This window comes from Phycodurus eques, chromosome 8, assembly GCF_024500275.1.
Source record: "Phycodurus eques isolate BA_2022a chromosome 8, UOR_Pequ_1.1, whole genome shotgun sequence".
Lineage (NCBI taxonomy): Eukaryota > Metazoa > Chordata > Actinopteri > Syngnathiformes > Syngnathidae > Phycodurus > Phycodurus eques.
Window position 1 is genome coordinate 26,014,843 of NC_084532.1, and position 14,712 is coordinate 26,029,554.

General features: G+C 41.1%; 2 protein-coding genes across 2 annotated transcripts; both read right to left on the reverse strand.

The window, feature by feature from the left end:
* Positions 1 to 565: 565 nt before the first annotated feature.
* LOC133406609 (zinc finger protein 665-like) lies at positions 566 to 5,818 on the reverse strand. Its single transcript, XM_061684324.1, is given in 3 exon segments — positions 566 to 3,989; positions 3,991 to 4,313; positions 5,373 to 5,818. Coding segments are annotated over 3 exon segments (2,445 nt in total). The 5' UTR covers positions 5,560 to 5,818; the 3' UTR covers positions 566 to 2,054.
* Positions 5,819 to 8,058: 2,240 nt separating this feature from the next.
* On the reverse strand, positions 8,059 to 12,697 carry LOC133406284 (oocyte zinc finger protein XlCOF6.1-like). The gene is made up of 2 exons (XM_061683786.1): positions 12,354 to 12,697; positions 8,059 to 10,725 (listed from the first exon to the last, which is right to left on the reverse strand). The coding sequence occupies exon 2, from the start codon at positions 10,225 to 10,227 to the stop codon at positions 8,911 to 8,913; it is 1,317 nt and encodes a 438-aa protein (XP_061539770.1). The 5' UTR covers positions 10,228 to 10,725; positions 12,354 to 12,697; the 3' UTR covers positions 8,059 to 8,910.
* Between the last annotated feature and the right edge of the window lie 2,015 nt (positions 12,698 to 14,712).

Below are 14,712 nucleotides of genomic sequence, written 5' to 3' on the forward strand. Positions count from 1 at the left end.
AGCTCTGCTTTCCCAAAAATGTGAATAGCTACACTTTATTAATCATTTAACAAGGGGGCCATTACTTTTCCACACAAGGCCAGGTAGCGTTGAACATTTTATTTTTCATTAACAAATAAAATCATTTAAAAACATTTCCAAGTGGGGAAACTATGAAAAAAAAAAAAAAAGAATTTTAAAAGCAGGCAAATACTTTTTGTAGTGAGTCACCTGCTGTTTGTGGCGCAAAAGGTTCTGATGTAGAACAGCAGGAACACACACTTTTCTACTGATGGCCGCCCAAACATGCGTTCAGTCATAAGCACAGTATTCTGATTAAATTACCTTTATTGGATTTATTTCATACAGAATTGAAAAACACAGGCTCTCCTTCAAAGTGTAGTATGTTTGACGGAGTACTCCTCCGTAGTACTACTCCGTAGTAGTGTGCACTCTGGTGACATCGACTACTGAAGGTGTTTTTATATTTAAAGTGTGCAATATTTTCGATAAGGATTTTTATGACATTCACAAGTCTCGGGAAAACTCCGACTTCAATGAGTCACGCCTTTTGGGTGACTGCGTACACATTTCTGTGTTACACGCGGTAGGTTCGTCAGACGTCTGGACAGGAGAATGCGCATTGCTGGAATGTGCACAAGCCCGAAGCATAAAAATAAATACTTGCGCACAAATTGGAGAATGTAGTATGCATAACAGATCATTTAAAAAAATATATAGATATGTTCATACTATATACCTGGTGATGCCCACCTGTTATTATGCAACCAGAAGTCAGTACAGAAGGGGGAAGCTATCCTCAACCTAAATGTGTTACAACCCAAAGAAATGATCATAAGATTTCAGGAAATCCAGTGTCAACACTATCCAGAACTGCAGTCCTTTGTACACAATCCCAACAGGAAATGAAAAAGATCAGGCTAAGAATTTCAGTTGTAAGTATTTTTTTAATTTTGTTTTCGACAATGAATACATATTTACAATTTCCATTAAATGGGACAGTGCTTTAAAAAAAACAAAAAATTCATTTCATTTTGGTGGCTTGCATATATGGATCCCACTGGGTCATCGTGCAAGATCGCTAGCCACCAGCTAGCTAGCTTGAGAGCGAACAGGCTTCTGGGGCTGCGCTGCACCAGCAGACAGGCCTGTCCACGGTGCCTCCTCGCTCGGTAATTTAAAAGAACACCACCAAGCTGTTCCGTAAATTGTTGACATCCAGGGAAGCTACCTTTTTTTAGGGGACAGGCATAGCTAGCTAGCCAGCTGCACATTGTAGTGGTAGAAATAGGCCTCGTAATAATAATTAACTCGCAATTGTGTCGGACAACCACCGATGTCATAGTTGGGGAGGGGTCACTGATGCCGAATGCAGTTTTAGCCACCCGCACCCCAAAAAAAAAGAAATCAGGAAAATTGAAGTGGTGAAAAACTGAACGCTACGCCTCCACAATTCATAATTACTACGTTTTCAGTCTTTGCATGTTTTCAGTAACATATCAGCAAATATCTCTTCCAACGTTAATGTATTTAGACACAAATCTCCAAAATCACTTCACAGGGTGTCTATATTTTTCTTCAAAATATCCCAAGGATCAAGGATTGCGTTGCGCTTTACACTGGGGCTGCAACTAACAATTACTTTAATTGACTAATCTGTTGATTTGTTTTTTTATGAATCAAATTTAAAAGCATGTTTGAATTTCTCTTTATTCAAAATCAGAACATTATTTCAAACACGGTGCCGAAAATGCACAAACTTTTTATGTGTAACATATCAGAAAATTGTCCAAAATGTTGATCGTTTTCCAAAATAAAAGCAGATGTTTCCAAATGTCTTATTTTGAATAAACACAAATACTCTGCTTTCATGAACGACTACAGAAATGGTCTAATATTTACTGTTGAGGCTGAAATTCTGAAGATTTGGACAATTTTAAGTTAACAAGAGTTTCTAAACGAGTAATCGTTTATCAAAATAGTAATAATAATAATTCCATAATCGATTAGTTGTCGGTTTATTGTTGTACCTCTACTTTACACACTATTTCGCCCTAGTTCTTATTAGTCTCCAAATGTTCGTCGTCGTCGTCACTGTCAGACGCGTGTGACATCATGTCGTCCATATCTGACAAGGGAGCGAAGTTGTCTGCTTGTTCTCCATCAGCTTCTGTTGTCATCAGTTGACTCGAGCTGCTGGACGCCAAAGGATTCTCCTCCATGTGCGTTCTCATGTGCGCTATGAGAAGTTCTATACTCGTGAAACTGCTCGTGCAAACCGAGCAAGCAAACTTCTCCCCCGTGTGTATTCTCATGTGCTTTCTGAATTGCGATTTGCGGGAAAAACCTTTATCGCAAACTGAACACGCAAAAAGTTTCTCCCCAGTGTGCGCGCTCATGTGTATTCTGAGATACGCTCGGCTGGAGAATCCTTTCGAGCAAACGGAACACGTGAAAGGTTTCTCCGCAGCGTGTATTTTCATGTGTTGTCTGAGATACGATCTGTGCGAAAAGTTTTTAGCGCAAACGGGACACGCGAAAGGTTTCTCCGACGTGTGCGTGCTCATGTGCAGCGTCAGATAATTGCTACAAGAGAAACTTTTAGCGCAAAGCGAACACGTAAAAGGTTTCTCGGCTGTGTGTATCCTCTTGTGTCGTTTCATTTCAAACTCCACGTAGAATCTTTTCTCGCACACGGGGCAGGAGTAAGGTTTCTCCCCCGTGTGTATCGCCATGTGTCTCTTCATATTCTGCTTTATGGAGAATCGTTTGTCGCAAACCGGGCAAGCGAAAGGTTTCTCTCCGGTGTGCGTTAACATGTGCGTTTTCAAACTTCCTTTGTTCGCAAATGTTTTCTCACATACGGAACAGTGAAATTGTTTGTTGTCGTTGGGATGCGTCATATCGACTTCGGAGTTCTTATTTGTCTCAGAAGGTTCTTTGGGCTCATCGCTGTGGTCAATGTCAGAAGACTGCGACATCACGTCGTCCATATCCGACAGCGGAGCCAAGTTGTCTGGTTGTGCGAGATCCTCACATTGGTCCGCGTCGGCTTCTGTTCGCACGTGTTGACTGGAGCTGCTGGAGGTCGACGGTTTCTCCGCCGTGTGCTTTTTCATGTGCATTCGGAAATGCGACCTACGAGAGAAACTTTTAGCGCACTCTGAACACGCAAAAGGCTTCTCGGCCGTGTGCGTGAGCATGTGTCTCTTCATTTCAAACTTATCGTAGAATCTTTTATCGCAAAAGGGACAGGAATGGGGTTTCTCCCCCGTGTGTATCGCCATGTGTCTCCTCATATTCTGCTTGAAGGAGAATCTTTTATCACACACTGAGCAAGTGAAAGGTTTCTCTCCTGTGTGCGTTACCATGTGATTTCTGAGAACACTTTTGTTGGTAAAAGTTTTGCCACATCCGGTGCAAATGTACAGTTTGGTTTCAGAGTGATACGTCGCATCAACCCCGGACTTCTTTCTTGTTTTCAAAAGCTCTTTGCCGTCGTCACTGTTCTCGGTGTCGGAAGATTGTGACATCACGTAGTCAACATCTGACAGTGGCGCGTCGTCTGCTTGTTCTCCATCTGCTTCTGCTACGTGTTGACTTGAGCTGCTGGGTGACAAGTGTTTCTCCCCAGTGTGTGTTCTCATGTGCTCTTGCATGGCGGCCTCATCTCGGAATCTTTTGTCGCAAATTGAGCAGGGGAAAAAAGCTTTCTCCCCCGCGTGCACTCTCATGTGTCTCTTCATGTGATGCTTCAAGGAGAATCGTTTATCGCAAACCGCACACACAAAAGGTTTCTCTCCGGTGTGCGTTACCATGTGATTTTTCAAAACGCTCTTATTGGTAAACGTTTTCCCACATTCCGGGCAGTCAAAGTGTTTGTTGTCAGCGTGACGCGCCCCTTTAGACTTCTTCTTCGTCCTCAATGCTTCTTTGGTGTCGTCGCTGTGATCGGTGTCAGACGAGTGTGACATCATGTCATCCATATCATGAGAGTGGCGCGATGTTGCCCGATTCTGATCCTTCACAGTGTTCTCCGGCACCCTCTGTCGTCTCACGTTGACTCGACTTCTCCTCGCTTTGACTGTGACGGAGCTGTGAGGACTGACCTTGGTCATCTTCGCTCTTCACATACACGCCAGTCCATGTGAACTTGGTGACGTCAGCCTCCTCCAGCCCTTGAAGCTGCTGCCCATCCTGACGGCTCCACACGTCCTCCTCTTCCTCTTTAATGTGGGGGGACTTTACTGGCTCCTCCTGCTTCTCAGAGGCAACCTTTTCTGCTTGACCCTCCACCAGCACCTGCTGCATATCTGCATCACACGAGGAAAAGCACAAGAGCATTTATCTTGATTTTTTTTTTTTTTAAAGAGGGATGAAAAGGTCTACAGTGGTACCTTGATATACTAGTGACCGGGCTTACGAGTTTTGCGAGATATGAGTCATCGTTCTGTGATTTATTTTTTTTAGTGAGCAAAAATGTCACTTTTGTGCAATTTTTTTTTTTCGTAGCATGAGACGGGGCATCCCCGACCCACCCCGTTGATGATTAGCTATCCCCAACAACTAGGGGGCGAAGGCTTGGTAATAAGGCTTCATAAAGCTGCCTAAATAACAAGCGGGCAGCACCAAGCGCACTCGGAAGCGGCAGCCTTGGTCACTCAGAGACTGAGGTGAGGAGCTAGTGCCTCGGAAAGGGATCAACATTCGTTTTCTAGACACGTGTTGATTCAGGGAAAGAAGCCATATGTAAAGGGTGCAGCAGTCGTTCTGCCGCCTATGATAAAGACAATCAAGAGACAAGTGCACTAATTTCATCGCAGTCCAATGCAAATGTAATCTGAACAAAAAGATTCCTTCAACCTGTCCAAGAAAAATCATAAACAAAGATCATTTGTACATGATGAACATCTTTTTTTCAATTAAAAAAATAAAATAATCAACCAGCAATGTAATCACCCTCTTCAGAAAACATTGCAAATCATGAAACTTCATTTGGGACACATAACGGTAAAGATGTTTTGACATTTAAAGCGTGGGGAAATATCCATTTAGAACATTTTATTCACTTAGTCTTGAAACAACTATTACCTTTCGAATGATAACTTCAACTACTCATACCTGTAGAACGAATTGATTTACTAAATTAAACTGAGATGTCGCGAGATCTCCAGCGCGATCGGTTGCATCCAATATGGCGGCCCTTTTAAACTCGACATTTGTACGGTTAATAATCCGACTATTTAACTTTAAACAGCACCTATTGTTAATAAATCAACAATTAACACAACGAAGCAGTCTCATTACGAGTACGTACTTAAGAAAATGCACCTCAAGGTGTTAAACCGTGAAGTAGAAAGAAGTCAACAAACCTGCTTTGGACGACAGAAGACGAAGATTGGAAACATCGTCCCGTCGTCGTGGCTCGTTCTCGTCTTTGCTTCGACAAAGTTGCTTCTCGTACTCCGCGATCGTCCTCTCAAACAGTTCAATGACCTCCTCGACGGCCACGTTCAGGCGCTGCTTCACCAACGTCCTCAGCATCTTCACTTTACACATTTTTGTTTTTTTTGGGGGGGGGGGGCACGATGACGTTAAACGCTCGGCTTAGCGACGTGTTGCTAAGCTAAGCTAACAACTACAAAGTCCACTTTGGCGAATCTCAACAGGAAGCGTTTTTTTTTTTTTTAGTGTCTGTCTATACGACGACAGACGTGTGCTGATAGGAGAATAAAGTAAATAGCGACAAAATAGAGTTTTCGCGGCGGCTCTTCTCTTAGCCCAGCGACGACCGGCTAACTTAATCCCTTTTCTTCTTGTTTTCTTCTTTTTGAGTTTAACTAGCAGTGTCAAACCACTTTTGGGTTCATTACCGCCACCTTCAGGAGGAGGACGAGCAGTGCGGCTCAGGCATATTAAAATTGGATAGTCCTGTATTTGACAAATTTTCCTCATTCTACATAAAATAGAATCAGATTTTTGTAACTGAATATAATAGACATCATCTCACAAAAAGCGAAAACACTCACATTTCTATTTTATTATATATTTTCATGGGAAGACACCGAAGAAATGAAACTTTGTTTGCTGCAATTTAAAGTAGCCTGTGGACATCTTCTATAACAGTGTAAATTTACTCTCCTGTCAAAATAACTACAAAATTGCGGTGACCCCATTTACCGGTAGATAAATGACAGTGGAAAAACATTAGAACACATTTCCGAGTTTACCCACGAATTCAACATTTTCAAATCGTCCAAGAAGGCCTACAAGTGCGCTACAAATGTTCAATACATTTAAAATGATCAACGTTTGACCCTTAAATTGAACAAAAAAATGTCATGCCTAAAATGTTGTTGCTGCAGTTTTGTACCGTTAACAGCAAACTATTTTAAAACGGTGGCGAGATAAATATTTGAGAAAACTTAGAAACTTGAGGTAAAGGCAAGAAGTGAACCGACATTTGGCATTTGTTTCAATTTTACTATAAGTCTAAATGTAATACTGCTGCTAGATGAATTGAACCCATTTGTTTTCTGTTTGGCAAAAACGACCACCCATAACAGGACATTAACAGAGTGTCATTGAATATATTTGTCTTTTTTCCCAAACCTAACATCGCTTTGACTGTTGTTTTTAACACTGTTTGTTAACATTGTGGCTCGCAAAATGGCGGCCACATCCCGAGGCGCCTTGCGAGGAGACTCGCCGCATCGCGATGGTCTCGGAAGGTTAAAAAAAAAAAAAAAAAAAAAAGGCATTTTTTTTAACATTTTATTTTCCTTTGGATGTAACGGACAAGTTTTAGCTCAATTTGGCCGTCAGTTAGCTAGCTCGCTCGTTAGCTTAGCCATGGCCGCGCTTTCAAATTCATTTGCGCCCCTCTTAAGTATTTTTAGTTTGTATAAATCTGCCCAAATTAGTATTAGATTATTATGATTAGAATTAGTATTTAATTTCAGTACTTGCATTGAGAGTGAATTTCATTATTGAAATTATGCAGATTTTTGTTTTTCAAATTGGATTATATCGAAGCAGATGGAAATCCAAAATTTACCACCAAGAAATTAGAATTTAAACACTCACAATTTTTTTTTTTTAGTTTTGAAATTACGTCAGAATTCTTATTTCCTAATAAAATAAATGGAAATGTCTACCATGTATTGAGATGCACTTATATGTTGATTGTAAAGGTGTTCCTAATGGTTTGCCGCCTTAGTAAAGGCAGAATATCGCACTGGCTATCATTAGATCATTGTTAAAGTAGTCTCATGACTCACGTCTAAGAACTGACGGATGTTATGTATTTGTGGTTTGCAGTGTCTGCACCTGAGCTCGCACTGCCGCCTTTCAAGCATGAGGGGCCCGATGCATGCGGACCTTTTTTGGTTTTTCTCTCCCTATGAAAGTTTGGACAAATGTATCTTAATAATTCTATTGTAGGCTAGGAAGCGTTTATTTTACCACCCCAAAAAATGACAGCACTCAAAATTTCGCGATATGGCAAGTTATGTGATGATTTTGCAATACGCTGAATCGGCGATAGGCGAACCGCGGCATAGCGAGGGAATACTGCATACAAATCTTTCACTCTCTTAATAGCGATCACAGGAAAATGATACTTACCGGTATATCACTGGAATTGTTTTTAGAGCTGTCTGATAATGCTGGTCTCATGTAAACCAATTCATCTTTGAAATTTTACCCACCTACCCTCAAATTAACAGCAAGATGTGAACGATGATTAAAGCATAAATAACTTCAATGCACAAGCAAAAGCTTTTTGGAACTTGCATGCAAACATATGAGGCTTGAAATTAAAGATAATTTGTAGTTGCGCTTATTTAGTGTTTGAAATAAATGTTATCTATGAGAAATTATAATTACATATTACTACTAAATAGTAATAAGTAGTTTAATCACCATTGTTTTTTATTTATTTTTTTGCAGCTCAGTGCACCATTGGCAAATGTAGTCATTTACATGCAATACTAGCAAAAAAATAAAATAAAAAGACGAAGGTAATAGTTCAAACAAGTATTTTTATTGTACGTCAACAATAGTTACACTTCTCCAGTTTTCATGAAAAAAAAATCTATTTATTAGAAAGAAGCTTCAGTTACTTATTCACTTTAACGTCTTAGAGGACATTAAAGCGCATTAGCACAAACGATATACGCTCCATATTGAGCATTTTCGTCACAGTTTCTCAGTTGTTTCAAAGTCCCGCAGCTTCATTTACTGCAGTTGTCATCGCCACAACACAATCAGCAGTTCATGTTCGTTTTTCAGTGGATCATCTTATGTGTAAAGGCAGTGAATATTGATGACTTGTAAGATTCATTACCCAAACAAACACTCAACACAACCAGTTGCTCCGCTTAAGTGATACCATGATGTACCAGCGCCCCAAATCAAATTATTATTATTATTATTAATTATTTTCCCACATAAATACAAAACAAGCTTACTCGCCAGGAGCTTCTGTAGGCCACAACTCACACCGAGAGGCTCACACTGAACTATAAGCAGCCAACCCGACTCCGGCTCCTGATGTCACTCAATAGGCCACACCCCTAAAAGGCCCACATCTCGCGCACGGATACTACATTACTTACTTATGTTAATGACACGTCTGAAAAGTAGCTTATTTCTTAACATTCTCTTTTGTTTTTTTGTCATACATTACAGTGCTTTTTGAATTTGTAACAAAATAATAGTAGTTTTGGAAGGTGCTGGAACAAATTCATGGAATTGTTTAAATGTGAAATGTTTTTTAAATGGTGTCTCCATATCATGGACTTCCACCTATTGTGAGTTAGTATGGAATATAAACCCCCGCGATAAACGCAGGTTGACTGTACTTTCAAATGTCCTTTTCTGACAAACGTTTCCCAACATTAACAACATTTAAAGTGGAGAGCTCTTATTAGTCGCTAAAGGTTCTTTGGTGTTGTCAACGTGATCGACGTCAGAAGAGTCTGACATCATGTCGTCCAAATCCGATTGTGGAGCCAAGTTGTCGTCAGCTTGTCCTCCATCAGCTTCTGTTGTGAAACTGCGCGAGGACAAAGGATCCTTCGCAGTGTGCTTTTGCAAGTGTTTTCTGAGATAAGCGCTACTAGACAAACTTTTTGCACAAACCGGACAAGTAAAAGGTTTCTCCCCGCTGTGCGTTATCATGTGTTGTTTGAGATGTGACCTATGAGAGTAACATTTCGCACAGAGTTTACAATTAAAAGGTTTCTCCCCAGTGTGCGTTACCATGTGTTGTCTGAGACACGAGCTTTGTGAGAAACTTTTAGCGCAAACCGGACATGGAAAAGGTTTCTCCCCAGTGTGCGTTCTCATGTGAACTCCCAAGTACGATCTATGGGAGAAACTTTTTGAACAAACTGAACAAGTAAAAGCTTTCTCCCCGGTGTGTGTCACCATGTGTATTTTGAGATACGACCGATGAGAGAAACCTCGACCGCAAACAGAACATGTAAATGGTTTCTCCGCGGTGTGTCTTTTCATGTGTTGCCTGAGATAGGACCTATGAGAGAAGCTCTTAGCGCAAACCGAACATAGAAAACGTTTCTCGGCGGTGTGTGCGCTCGTGTGTTTTTTCATTTCTAACTTATCGGGGAAACTTGTATGACAAACGGAACAGGAAAAGCGTTTTTCGTCTGTGTGCATCGCCATGTGTCTCGTCATACTGCGCTTGGCGGAGAATCTTTTGTCGCAAACTGAGCAGGTGAAAGGTTTCTCTCCGCTGTGGGTTATCATGTGCGTTTTCAAAAGACTTTTATAGGCAAATTCTTTCCCACATACGGAGCAGTAAAAGTGATCGTAATCGTCGTCATGCGTCATGTCTCCTTTAGGCTTCTTTTTAGTCGCTGAAGAGTCTTTGGTGTACTCACTGTGATGAGTGTCGGAAGGGTGTGACGTGTTGTTGTCTGGTTTTGAGCGTAGATCTTCACAGTGATCTTTATTGGCTTCTGTTGTCAGGTTTTGACTTGAGCTGCCAGAGGCCAAAGGTGTCTTCCCAGTGTGCGTTCTCATGTGTATTCTGAGATGTGATCGACACGGAAATGTTTGAGGACAGAGCGAACATGTCAAATGTTTCTCAGCACTGTGTGTGCTCAAGTGTCTTCTCAGTTCAAACTTGTTAAAGAATCTTTTTTCACAAACCGAACAAGAAAAAGGTTTCTCCCCTGTATGAATTGACACGTGTCTGCTCATGTTCTGCTTGAAGGAGAATCTTTTACCGCAAACTGAGCAAGCAAAAGGTTTCTCTCCCGCTGTGCGTTATCATGTGTGTTTTCAAAGCACTTTTGTAGGTAAACGTTCGGCCACATTGAGAGCAGTGCAAGTGTTTGCTGTCACTGGGTTTTTCACCTTTAGAGTTTTTATTAGTCTTCAGAGATTCTCCATCACGTTCTGCTGGGATGTGTTGACTTGTGGTGCTCCCGTTGTTCTCCTCACTTTGACTGTGTTGAAGCTGAGAGGAGAGACCTTCATCCTCGTCACTCTTCACGTGCACACCAGTCCATGTGAACGTGATGACATCAGCCGCCTCCAGACCTCGAAGGTGCTCCCTATCCTGACCGCCCCACCCATCCTCCTCTTCCTCTTTAACGTTGGAGGGCTCTGCTGGCTCCTCCTGCTTCAAACTGGAGCTGCAGTCCTGCTGCTCAGAGGGAACCTCGTCTTGACTCCCCACCAACACCTGCTGCATGTCTGCATGACACGGGGAAAGCACAGCAGCGTGTCAGTGTTCAACACGAACAGTTCCAGGCGTACACCTTAAAAGTACAAATTAATAATTAGATAACTAAGACTGAAACAATTAATCGAATAACTTTATTAACATTGGCTAACTGCTGGCCAGTTAACACTCTAATTCGCTGATGCCCACATCACTCACCAGGCCTGCCCCCACCTTTTCAAGCCACACACACACTCAAAGTCACAGATACTACAATGTAGGACAAAAAACAACACCTGCACTTCAAACGCACTTTGTTATTGTATTGTGTGTTGGTAACTTTCTTTGTTGCAAGTCACTCGCATGATTTTGCTGGCACGGTTTTTACGCTAGATGCCCGTTCTGACGCAGCCCACTCAATTCTTATCCAAGCTTTGGACCAGCAGTAGCTGGGTATTCGGACACTGGCCGGGAATCGAACAACACGCCGTCAGCACGAAAGGAAGCAGCATGTACCAGTACCCTACCCGTGCATACAAAATAAAGTTATGCAAAATATTTTTTTATCCGATTAATCGATGGGATACTCTGTAGAATACTTGGTTCTCAAAATATTCGACTGTAGCTCAACAGAGTATACAAAGCCGTTTGAGCATTTATTTGATATCCAGCTTTCCATCAAATGACTCTCAATTCCCAGTTAATTCCCATATTTCTCATGAGAACGTTTCCAATTTGGAACATCTCCACAGTTTTCCATCTTTAATTCCACCAAAAACTTTGCAGAAATTTTCCACTCCTACTTACTAGTAACATTTTCCCCAACCACTGCTTTCCACGACTGAATGACATTTCTGCACACAAGTAGGACAACTTCATTGTGAGCAAATATTACAGATATGAGCGCTAGATGGTGGCAGAGAACTCAACTCACTTCACAGCAAGAAGACGTTTGGTAAATTGTGAAGAATTCTTCAAAAAATTGGCTTCAAGCTGTTTATTGCCACTCCCCATTGCAGTTTACTGTCAAACTAAATATAAAACAAAGAGCATTACTTGTGTATTTAAACCAATCACATAACTTTTCGGTTTGAAAGTCCGCTAGCTTAATGATAACAAAAAAAAAAAGGTAAGCGCCATAGACGGGCTAACGAAACTAGCATCCTACATTGCTGTGCTACAACCATTTACACAAGAGCTATATAATTTGTGCTACGGCCAAAGCGAAGTCTAATGTAAAAATCTTGATTGGGCGCCATCTTGCTGCCAAGTAATTATGTTGACGTGAGGGGAGGAGCTTCATTAGTCAGGCCACAGCCTTGTATATTAGAAAAAAGTACTCTGCTGCCATCTGGTGGCATCTTTCTGCAATTACTACAAGCTTTTCTCTCCTTGCGACAGGGCTCGGCTCGTATGCCCTGATTAAATGCATTTCAATTGAATTGATCAGGTTCTCGCGAGACCTTGAATGTGATTGATTGCACCCAAAATGGCGGCCCATTTAAACTTGGCACTTGTACAGTTAATAAACGTTTTACTTTATTAAACAACGATTGATGGTACAACAACAATGAAGATAACGAAGCAGTCCTCAACACACCATAACGAGTGTTCGATCAAGAAACTGGCAGTTTTAAACGGTGAAAACAACTACACAAACCTGCTTAGTTTTGTGCAAATCAGACGCGTTTCCTGTTTGCTTTCCGCTGTCGTTCCGTCAAGCAGTTGAAATAACTCCTCAACGTTTCCACGTTTAATCACCGCTTCATCGAATCTCTCAGCACGGTTCACCCATTAGCTCTCTGGTTAGCGACCGTGCAGCTAACACGCTAAGTTAACGTTCAACAACTCCAAAGTCCACTTAGATGATTTATCTCTACAGGCATCTGTGAAAGCCTTTAACTAGAAAACGACAGACCTGTGTGCTGATAAAAGCGCAATGAACACATTCAAGGAGAGAGAGAGCTCCCATGGTGGGTTTTAGCTTAGCGCAGTGCCGCTAACTAGCCACCATTTTTTTTACTACTTCTTTAATTGAGTTGGCGGATGGCAAACAGCGTTTGGTTGCATTACCGCCACCTACAGGCGGAGACGTGTGGCTCAGGCTCACTACATTCCTTTAACGAGCCCTATTTTCTTCTAACGCAGTACGGGACTCACATACTCACGTACAGCTCAATAAATTCGAATATATTTATTCTATATACATTTATTCTAATTTATCGAGACGACATGGCGAAATAAATTGTGCAACAGAAGCCTGAAGATGACTATAAATATGATTTATTAGCTGGAAAATGCAATTTGGACATACAATAGCCTGAAGCCTCACACAGTTCCACGACAAATTTGTGAACAATAAAACACATCTATAGTCATCTGCAGACTTCTGTTGTACAATTTATTTAGGTATCTCAATAATAAGCCCTGTTTTCTTCAGTGGTTCTGTAACTTTCCATAGCAAGTACTGTAAGTACCACCTCAAAATATACTTACCTCCCCAAGTACCACCATAATGAAATAGTAGTAGGCTAGAGTGTTCATCAAAAACGAGGTTTTATTCCGAAAAAAAAATAGAAAATTTAATGACTGTAAGCCACTGTGAACAATATGCAGTTTAAACATTAGCGCGGCGCTTTGATATGGGAAAATAAAAAACTGTAAATCAGAAATGAGCCATTTAGAAATGTATTGTAGACTTAAACGTTAAATAAAAACATTACATAAATTAATGTAGAAAAACAAAGACCTTTTAAAGATGCAAATGTACTGAATTTAAAAGTTAAATACAACTGAACTGTACTTGACAGTTATTCTATCAAGTACCACTAAAAGGAAGGTCTGCAAAATAATTTGCAATAAATTGCGTGCTTATCATAACATCACAACTTTTTTTTCTTTACAAAATATTCATCATCATAAACTAATTTCTTCGCCCTCAAAGATAGGCAACCTTTTAATCCCTATGTCATTTTAGAAGTACACATGGTACTTATGTTTAATTGGTGTTCGGATCGCAAGGGGTTTCTTGGAAACATTTCAGGTGTAATAATATGATGAGGTTATTCGGCTGTTACAGCCGAACAGGACAGAAAATAAAATGAGATGATTAAAGATTTTTATGGTTTCACAGTCATAACGGCCCTCTGAGGGAAACCGTAACTACAATGTGGCCCGCGACAAAAATGAGTTTGACACCCCCCCCTCCAATTTCCATTCCTGTGAATGTAATCATGGGTACTATCGAACATTTTTGTCAACAAACATTTTCCCAAATTCGTGGCAGTGAACGTGTTCTCAGTCAGCTTCTGTTGTCATGTGTTGACTTGAGCAACTGAGAGGTTTCGCCACCATTTGTTTTCTCGTATGTTTTATGAGCGACGACATACGAGTGAACAAACAGGACATGTAAAAGGTTTCTCCCCGGTGTGCATCCTCTTGTGTATTCCAAGATACGGCCTACGAGAGAACGCTTTGCCGCAAACTGAACACGTGAAAGGTTTCTCCCCACTGTGTGTTTTCATGTGCATTTTCATGTCGCTTTTATCGTGGAATCTTCGAGCGCAAACTGAGCAGGTGAAGGGTTTCTCCCCCGTGTGCCTTCTCATGTGTCTACTGATGTTCCGCTTGAAGGAGAATCTTTTATTGCAAACGGAGCAAGCGAAAGGTTTCACTCCATTGGGTGTTACCATGTTTTTTTCAACACTCTATATTTGCCAAACGTTTTCCCACATTGAGAGCAGATAAATTGATTGTTGACAGCTTGATGTGTCATATCGCCTTTAGACATCTTCTTAGCCTCCAAAGGTTCTTTGATGTAGTCACTGTGATCGGTGTCAGAAGAGTGTGACACCATGTCGTCCATAGCTGAAAGTGGAGCAATATTGTCTGCTTGTGAATCTTCACATGTGTTCTCCATCCCTTTCCGTTGTCATGTGTTGCATTAACTTGTCCTCACTTAGACTATGATGAAGCTGCGAGGACTGAGCTTCATCTTCTTCCTGACTGCTCCACGTGTT

Bases quoted from the DNA above. Each gene is read 5' to 3' on its own strand.
- LOC133406284 (XM_061683786.1), bottom strand. From the start codon at position 10,227: ATGAGCAGACACGTGTCAATTCATACAGGGGAGAAACCTTTTTCTTGT.